Below are 9,602 nucleotides of genomic sequence, written 5' to 3'. Positions count from 1 at the left end.
TTTTGGACGAAAAACTGCGAGGAAGGTGATGGAGGTGACCAGGGGGTTCGACATCATCAACAATGGCCTAGATCGGGCAAAAATCGAGAGGGTGTGCAGTGACCGAGGGTGTTATTGAGATAATTTGAAAATAAAATGGTAAGTTTTATAATTCTACTAATTTAGGGGTTAAAACGTAATTTACTAATTTAGGGTTAAGTGCATTATGGTAATTGCACCCTCTATACCCTAAAAATTGCTATCAGTATTATTTTAAGGGTGAGAATCTGGAATAAATGTAACGTGGGGTACCAACAGGGATTTCGTCAAACCTTGGGTGGGAATATGTCGTTTACTCTTTCCAATATTCCATTATCCTTTTGATTTAGAGATCTCTATGTTAGTGGTCCAAATTTCTTAGCTATACGAGTTCCAGTTAACTGATCTACAAATCGTAGAGATCTTATAGAAGGAAAACTGAACAAACATTGAGGATTAAAAAGATTCCGCCATTGTCTCTAGTCTAATCACTTAGATTTTGGTATAAAGCCTAGAAACCTGATCTTGAGTGCTATTGGGAGAAAGAGACGATTTTGTCTGTAGATCCGGTATAACGATGACACATACTAATGGTCTATGTGAGAGGATTGGATTATATGACCGATCTTCTTCAACCCTTCAATAAGTACATTTTAAGAATTTGATTATTTTTCTATATTTTTATAAATAAATATACAAACATGATATTGTATTAATATTAAGGGTGTGTTTAGTTGGGAGGTATTTGACATTATTCTTTTTTTTTTTTCGGTAATTGGGGTGTCCGGGCCAACTTATGTAAACTTCAACTAATCCCCGGAGTCCATTGAATACCCTACAAACCCAATGAATCGGGTAAGACACAATTACGTATTGAGATATGTGGCCCCAAGGTTTGAACCTAGGAAGCCAAGGAAGAGAGCATACCTCCTTGACCACCAGGCCAACTCCTTGAGGTTTTATATTAATTACATTATCGTGTTTGGTTTTATATTACTTATATTATCATGTTTGGTTTTATATTACTTACATTATCATGTTTGATTGTTAAGTAATATAAGATTCTGATAATCTTTCAATACCAATAATAATCACTGCTAGTTATATAGGTAGTAATCTGAGTACCATATTTTCTTTGGTATTTTAGAGATTACTTGGTAATCTTATTTTTGTTATAATTTTACCCCTTATTAATAAATTTTTAGGACAATATTGCCCTTGTTATCTAAACAATTTACAAGAAATTTCATGGACAATTTTAACCTTATATACAAGATTTTTAAGATATTATTGTCCTTGTACTTCAACCAAATTACCCAAGACCGCAGCCAGATCTAGCCACCACTGCCGACCACCATTGTCGGCCACATCTGACAGTCGCCAGAATGGTGTACAACAAGTTGGACCTGGCCAACAGTGCGCCGATCTGGCTGTTTTCAATCAGATCAATGACCGAAAACGGCCAACTGGCTGTAAATTCGCACAATCGGCTTGGATTTGGCTAGTAGTGCGTTATTCTGGTGACTGCTGACAGTGATGGCCGGCAGTCGACAATGGCTTAGGTGGGTAGAGGTGATTTTGTTAAAATTTAAACTTTTATTATGACTGGGTGTTTTAGCAAAATTTCAAATGTAAAGAGCTAAAAAAGTTTAATTATTAATAATAATAGTAATAATATTAAAAATGTAAGAAAAATTTAGTAATTTATATATCATACTCACCAATTTATTCTTGCTTATCAAACATATCAATATAACATACCAACTAATTTATTTTAATGCAATCTAACACATTTACCATCAATTTATTCTAATAAAACAGAACAAATTTAATATAAAATTTTATTATGATAATATATAATATTTCCCTTAAAATCTATATTAAACTTCGGTTTCATCTCCAACGGGAGCAAAAGAGGGGAAACAAATAAAGTACAAAAAAAGAAAGCGTATCACATCACGCCTGAATGAAGCAGATGCGTTCGACAGACTACGCATAGAAATAATGTCAATCCTTAAGCCTTTATATATTTAATCTAACCAAACAAAACGCAATTCCCCATTCTCAGCTGCTTTATTATTTTTCTACGGTAACCAATTCCTGTCTCCTTTTCTTTTAATTATCCTTCAAATATTCATCTTTAGTTTCAAGAATACGATTGATTGATGTTTATAAATTATCTTACTCTTATTGTTTGAATGCTGTAATTATCCTTCTTTTATGATGTTAACCTTTTCATTGTATTTAGAATTCTTATTTCGTCAGTTTCTGAACAAACCCAGAAACTGGGATGAACATGAATCAATAGAAAATTACCTTCCAAGTTTACCCCTTTTAACATATATGTGGTTTGTTATTGCCTTTTTTGGAGTAGAAAATTCCACTAGCTAATTTGAATTTTAAATTTCTAAAGTTTCCAGGTTTTTTGGTTTTTGTTTTTTTGGTTTTTGTTTTTCATGTTAGGACTTGCAGAGAACACTATTATGTGCATAATTATTGTGTTGCAGCTAGACTATCTATGTTGTTGAAATTAACTTATGATTTAAGAAGATGCCCTTTCCTTGTTCCTTCATTATTGTCATATTCTTTTTGTAATTGTTTTAGGATGTACCTCACTCTTGTTTATGTTTGTTTAGTGTCATGAATGAGGTGTCCATTAGACAATATGTAAGATGGGCATTCTTGCGCTTTCCAGAAAAATGATGGTCTAATCTTGGGGGAAGTCTTACCTGCCATGCTTATTTGAGAATGAGAGATGGGGAAGTATAATTGTGATGACATAGGCTATGATAAACCCGATGGATGGTTAAAGCATTTGAGGAGCTGGGGAAACATCCATTACTCGTTTCAATTTGATAATATTTTCTTTGAGATGTTTGTTGGATGAATTCCTATTTTCCATTTGTGCTAATTATGCAAGGTTTGTAATTTTTGTAGCATTAACTCGAAAAAAAATGGGAGGTGGAAAGGACAAGAATGAGAGTGAGACCACTGACAAAGGGCTGTTTTCACATCTTTCTGGGTATGCTGTTGGACACTACCCTCCACATGGATCATATCCGCCGCAGCAATATCCAGCACAAGGATATCCTCCTCAGGGATATCCCCCACATGGATATCCTGCGCAAGGGTACCCACCGGCTGGTTATCCTCCTCCTGGTGGATACCCGCCGGCTGGTTATCCTCCTCCCAGTGGATACCCGCCGGCTGGTTATCCTCCTCCCAGTGGATACCCACCAGCTGGTTATCCTCCTCCGGCCGGATACCCACCAGCTGGTTATCCTCCCCCAGGTGGATATCCTCCAGCCGGGTACCCTCCAGCTGGTTATCCCGGGCCATCAGCTCCTTATTATCCTGGTCCATCAGCTCCACATTATCCTGGTAAATTGATAAATTTGAAAAAGAACAACTTTGATATATGTTAGTATGAATTGATTGTCATGAATCTAAGTAATAACTGGTCTTTGTGGTCCTTGATTTCTTGGTTGATAAAGGTAAAAGACAAAAAGAGGCAATATTCCCCCTGCTTTTACCTTTTATCTTGTCTTTTATGTTCTATATAAACCATAATCAAAACACCTTTCCATTTTGAATTATATAAATCTAAAAACTTATTGTATTGGAAACTTTTTTTGCAGGAAGAATTGAACAAAAAAATAAAATAAATTGTTTTGCTTCTCTCTTAACTCGTAAGAAGAGTTAAAATGCTGTTAGTTTAATACTTGCAGTTTGTTCATCATAATTTTGGTCGACTAACAATAATTACAGGACATGGATCTGGTATGGGAGCATTGCTAGCTGGTGGCGCTGCTGCAGCAGCTGCCGCTTATGGGGCTCACCATTTGACCCATGGTGCTCATCATTTTGGGCACAGGCCCTTCTTTGGCCATGGTTATGGCAAATTCAAGCATGGCAAGTTTAAGCATGGGAAGTTTGGAAAGCGGTGGAAGCATGGCATGTTTGGGAAGCACAAAGGCTTTGGGTTCAAGAGATGGAAGTAATTATTCCAGCATGTTAAACTTTTCTATCTGATTTTACTAGTATTGGCTTTGTTACATATCTGTCCTAACTAATTTAGATTGGATTCAAGGTGTCTACTCATTCATAAACACATATTGCTTTTTAATATGATTTCCATATGTTAAATATGAATTGATTGGATCTCTTGTGTAAAAGGGTGGTGTTTTTTACCTCTTTGTTAATGAACTTGGTATTGTTGCAGGAGGAAAGTAGTCCCCTGTATAGAACTCCATTAACTTGTAAGAAAGTGAGACATTTTTTTTTAGTATATGAAAGCAAGTTTGACTGTATTCGGTTCCTTTTTTTTTTTTTTTTTCTTTTGTCCGAGTCTATTAGCCTCCATTACGACTCATAATATTCTGTCTACAAGCATATTTCAGACTGGCCAATTTACATGATGTGGGTGTTATTGATGACTGATTGAATCATGTACTGCTGGTTCCAATTATATTTATGGGTGTAGGTTTAGAATTCATATTTAAAATTAGGTTGCCGTCCACCCATTTCCAATTTAACAAGAATGAAAGTAAATTGAAAAAAATAACTAGTTAATATATAATATTTCCCTTCCCTCTTTGGTATTAATTCTCAGAATGTCTCTCCGTGAGGCCTTGGTTATTTAGGTAACACTTATAAAAGGGAGTCATGTGTGGATTATTTAATTAAATAGACCAAATTTTGGAAGGGTAAACAAAATAATCATCTTTCAAACCCTAAGCCAACCTTATTTAGACTCTTATGTTATCATCATTTATTTGACCATTTGAGTAATGTTAGGTTTACAACCCAATTTTATAATCTTCTCTTACAACCTCCAACGTGGTAGTTCATCATTGGTCAGCTCGCAAAATGTATCTAGTTTGTTTGTATGGGTTTCGCTTACCTATTTGCGAGCTAACCAATGATAGATTGTCATGTCGGAGGTTGTGCGCCGATAAGGCCGTTTCAAATCCATGGTCGGGAATGGCCAGATTTAGGTCATGAAACAACAAAGATCTGCCCGTGAAACAACCATAGAAACGGCTTTACTAGTGTACAATCGACCAAATCCGCAGGTTGTGCGGCATTACGGTAGCTGCGACCAACGGGTGGTCTTGGGTGGCTTAGGGTTTTTTGTTAACTTTTAAACTTTTTTGTGATTGAGGTATTTTTGCTAAATTCTCAAATGTAAGGAGTTTGGTTAATGGTTATTTGGTAGATATTTGAGGATAATTGTATTTGAAATAGCATTTAATTAAGGATAAAATAGGTATAAAAATCATATTACCTAATAATCTTTTAATAACAGCCTCTGGAAGGTTATCTGATTACTCCATATATTACCAACAGTAAACTAACTTTACTCAGTCATATGCTATGAGCTAAATTTGGGGTTTATATTAATCCGTTTTTCAACCTCCAAAGGTTGTTTTAACTTGGGCTTTGAATTACATTGTCTCTTCCATCGATGGAAAATAGATTTCCCCTTTCACAGAATTAGCGTGACTATACAACTGTCATTTTCTTGCTTCTTCTGCCTACCTTGACATCCTATGCGAATTTCTTGTCCTCATCTTCTGCGTTAGACAATTAACCATACATGAAAATGGGCTGGGTTTGGGTCGGGCCCATTAGTGAGTTTATTGGTATCTGAATTCCAAAACAATGCTAAAATCAAAGTAATGGTATTCATTCTAATTTTGTATTTTATTTTACTCTAGCAACTGCAATATTAGTTTTCTTAGTAGTTAAGCAAACAAAGCAAGTACAGACTACAGACAAAGGTGACAGCCCAGATTTGATTTGAACAAGATTTTGACTCATTATTATATTCAGGATTTTCATTTTTTTTCCCTTTTCTTTTCAACTTGTCATATAGTATTAAAATTGACTTGATACACATTATCCACACATTGTTTTATGGATTTATTTTATTTTCTCACATCTTTGATTGTTTACTATAAACTTAATCAAATACCCCTAAAAGGGGATTTTAACAATTTTGTAAATAATAGTTCATAAGTATAGGGAGATTTTAATCATTTTGTAAGGAATGTTTAATATTTTGTTTATTTTTTAGATATGGTAATTGACCATCCTTAGTAGAAGTCGAATACAAATACAAGATAACGGTGGTGTTTTCAAGTTTCAACCATGTGCTCTTCTATCCATCTAACCACAAGTGAGTGGTTAATGTTTAATATTTTTAAGGGGGTTTTAGTATTTTTTTTTTTAAACAAAACTAATGAGGTTTACTAAGTGATCTAATAGGGGGAGAATAAAATAAACCCCTATTTTAAAATCAATAAATGAATATAAAGTGTAAAAAATGTATGTATGTTTTAATTGTAGAATAAATTTAATAGGGGTTATTTTAAGTAATTATTATTAATAATAATAAAAGAAAGAAAGAAAAATGTTGTTGAATAAAATTGAGAACGAATATTAGTATTAGTATTAGAGTAATACTATATCCACAATCTTTTCTTACAAACTTTCTCTCACAATCCTGATATAGTAGCTCTTAATTAGTCAGTCATAATTTATTAGATATGATTTAGATAAGAGTCTTTATAAGCTGATAAATTATTAACTATTATATCAAGTTCTGAAGTTTGTAAAAAGAGATTATAAGTATAATATTTCCTTAGTATTAATATGTAGTGCATGTTCTGATGAGCCGAATGGTTTAATAAGAGGGGCAGGGCCCCATTTGCACATGCAATTTCATCACTTTCCCCACTTTTCATTACAAATCTTTTTCTTAAAATAAAATAACATAGAAATCAATCCTAACCTCCTAAATCCTTTGAATCGGGACTTGGTTGGAACAACAACTCAACAGTAAAAATAATGTAAAATAAAGAAATAATTATTAAATAAACCATTTCCTCTAATGGCAATAGAAGTCAACTATCAAACTCTGGTCTTTATCTTGTTTTCTAAGTCAAGCTTATTCTGCAGTTGGATTGGACCAAACCATTCAAAAAAATAGTTCAATTTTTAGATAAGGAATATTGGTTTAATTTTGGGTTCAAACAAAGAAAAAGAGGGGCTTATAAAATGGAAAAGTCAACTTTTAGATATACTAAAAGAGAGAAGGGCTTTAATTGCGGCAATTAAATTTTTAAATAATAAATTATGCATTTCTCCAACCAATACAAAATTAGAGGTAGAGAAAGTGGGGTGCTTTGTTTCTTTTTCATAGTAAAAGACAAAAGTCTTTTCTCATAAATTAAAGTAGATTCTCTTGCTTTCCCTTTACGATTTCTTAAGCAGGGATTGGATTCCGAATTTCGATTCCTCTGTTTTATATATTTATATAAAAGGAATTATATTTTTGTTAAAAATAATTTTTTTTTTTTTTTTCAGCAACACTTTATTACATGGTATAGTGAGTTTGAGTCATGGTAGCTTCTCCCTTAATCATTTGTTCTATAAAATTACTAGTTTAAACCCTAATTGAAGAACCCAAATTCGAATGGTTGAACACTACAAATTAAAAAACTAACAAACAATAAGAATAGAAAATCAATTATAACTAAAACCTAAAAATTTGAATTGGTTCAATAAGAAGAAAACACTAGAGCATTCGATTTCACCTAATTAACTCAATACAACTCATAAATCCTATCAATCTAATCCTATCTTCCTAATTGATGATCAAATTCCCTAAATTGTTCAACACTCCTTCTCATGCGATATTGTCCCACCATTTCCTATTAACCTTCCAAACTAATTATTGAAGTTGAATAATTTTGGGTTCCTTAAGTTCTATGGAATTATATCCCAAGTCACACAAATTGTGTTTATTTATCTCTAATTTTTACTCAATCTATGGTATTTATCATTAGAAACTAACATTATAAATCACTTCTCAGTCTCATTATAAACAACAAATCTAATTGAATGGTGATCAAGCATCTAACAACATTAAGAACAATAATAAACACTCAGTTAAAGAAAAATAGGATATAAATTTAATCAAATCAAGAAAGTTGCATATTTGTAACTAGGCTACATATTAGCCCTAGCAAGATAAAATTAGTTTATAATGTAAAAAGCAATAAAAACAATTGTATCCATAAACATCATGAAGAAGAAAACCGAAATAAGAATCTCCCAAGTTGCTTGATCTTCAACTCCAAGAACTTCTAGCCGTCTCCAAGAAGTTATGAACCCCTAAAAAAATCCTTTTTGTCTTCAATTTATAGTCCCCTTGTATGTTAGACACGAAACCCTAGTCCCCAAGGAGTCCCAATCCAAGTAGACATCTCATTAAATTTCTTGTTCGCAATCGCACTGCAGTAGTTTTTGTTTGCTAGAATTCCAAAAGCTTCTTTGGCCTTGTTTAATTTTATAAGGGGTATTATTAGCTTTTTCAAACTCATTAAAACCTAAAATATTTTTTTCCTCCTCTCTCTCTTTCCTTCTCTTATCCTTTCTCTTCCTCTTGTCTCTTTCTAATCCTCCGCTTTTCTTTACTTGATGGCCAAGAGGCTCATGGTTGTCACGATCTAGCTAAATAATGGCCAAATCACAACGACCAAATTTGGTCGTCCACTAGACCGAATCACGGTGGTCAAATCTAATTGATTGTATAGCCATAATGATTTCACCAAGATGTCCATGCCCACCATTGTATCATCCACTACCACTTTTTTTCTCAATTCTTTTTTTTTTTTTTCTCCCCTTAACTATTTGGAGACAAGATGAAGGGAAGGAAGGGGGCAAACTAATTGATGATAGCCTAAATATCATTTGTGGAGGCTTTACCATACAATGAATATTTATAGCTTGAAAAGCCTAAGCCACATAAGGCAACTAGAAATACAAAAGTTTGGCAATAAATATATATTCCTTTTAGGTTGCGTTTGGTTAGGGGTGTAAGGGAATTACTTCGGTAATCTATCTTTTAATCCAGTCATTCCCGTGTTTGGTTCAAATGATAATAAAAGATTATGGTAATCTTTCTTTCCTCAAGTAATTTGAGAGATTATATAGGGGTTATATGATTACTGATTCAGGAGGTGGTATTTTAAGATTACCAGATAATCCTATTTTTGTTCCAATATTATCATCACTTAATAAAATTTTTAGACACAAAGGCCCTCCTGTTGTCAACAAATAACAGACTAAACCTTTTTCTTGAATTTCTTGTCCTTCTTTTTCCATTTGAGTTGAAGACAATGTTGTCGAATATGGCCCAATTTCTTACATTCATGGAAAATGATGTCTGATTTGCCCTTTTCATCTTTATTTCTTGGTTTAAACCTTTGGAAATTTCTTCCCTTGAATCTTTTGTTCCTTCCGAGGAATTTTGTGAACCTTTTTGCCAAGAAGTTGACCTCATCTTCTTCCATGGAGGAATCACCGTCCTCTTCTTCATTTATCATCTTGACGAATTTCCCTCCTTAGTTTGCTCTCATCTTCTTTTGGTTTTCTCTTCGTCTCAAATGTCAATAATCTACCAATAAGCTTATCCATTTTCATTTTGGAAAGATCCTTGGATTCTTCAATGGTGGCAACTTTCACTATCGAACTTTCTAGCAAGGAAAGTAGGATCTTCTTCACCAATTCAAGAG

General features: G+C 33.5%; 1 protein-coding gene across 4 annotated transcripts; it reads left to right on the top strand.

Moving 5' to 3' along the window:
- Positions 1-1,919: 1,919 nt before the first annotated feature.
- On the top strand, positions 1,920-4,328 carry LOC116134582 (glycine-rich protein A3-like). Of its 4 annotated transcripts, XM_031420287.1 has the most exons (4): positions 1,920-2,107; positions 2,655-2,862; positions 2,956-3,399; positions 3,787-4,328. In XM_031420287.1, exons 3-4 carry the CDS (start codon positions 2,973-2,975, stop codon positions 4,017-4,019), a joined length of 660 nt encoding a protein of 219 aa, XP_031276147.1. In that variant the 5' UTR covers positions 1,920-2,107; positions 2,655-2,862; positions 2,956-2,972; the 3' UTR covers positions 4,020-4,328. The 4 variants fall into 4 exon arrangements, with proteins under 4 accessions (XP_031276147.1, XP_031276135.1, XP_031276142.1 ...); XM_031420275.1 differs by lacking the exon at positions 2,655-2,862; XM_031420282.1 differs by having other exon boundaries at positions 2,714-3,399.
- Positions 4,329-9,602: the final 5,274 nt, after the last annotated feature.

Source organism: Pistacia vera, unplaced genomic scaffold (assembly GCF_008641045.1).
Source record: "Pistacia vera cultivar Batoury unplaced genomic scaffold, PisVer_v2 Contig1081, whole genome shotgun sequence".
NCBI classification, from domain to species: domain Eukaryota; kingdom Viridiplantae; phylum Streptophyta; class Magnoliopsida; order Sapindales; family Anacardiaceae; genus Pistacia; species Pistacia vera.
The sequence above is the reverse complement of the archived record's forward strand: the minus strand, read 5'-3'. Positions and strand labels throughout refer to the sequence as shown.

Coding starts and splice junctions, on each gene's coding strand:
- LOC116134582 (XM_031420275.1), top strand. CDS start 2,973: ATGGGAGGTGGAAAGGACAAGAATGAGAGTGAGACCACTGACAAAGGG. Junction 3,400..3,786: donor ATCAGCTCCACATTATCCTG/GTAAATTGATAA, acceptor CAATAATTACAG/GACATGGATCTGGTATGGGA.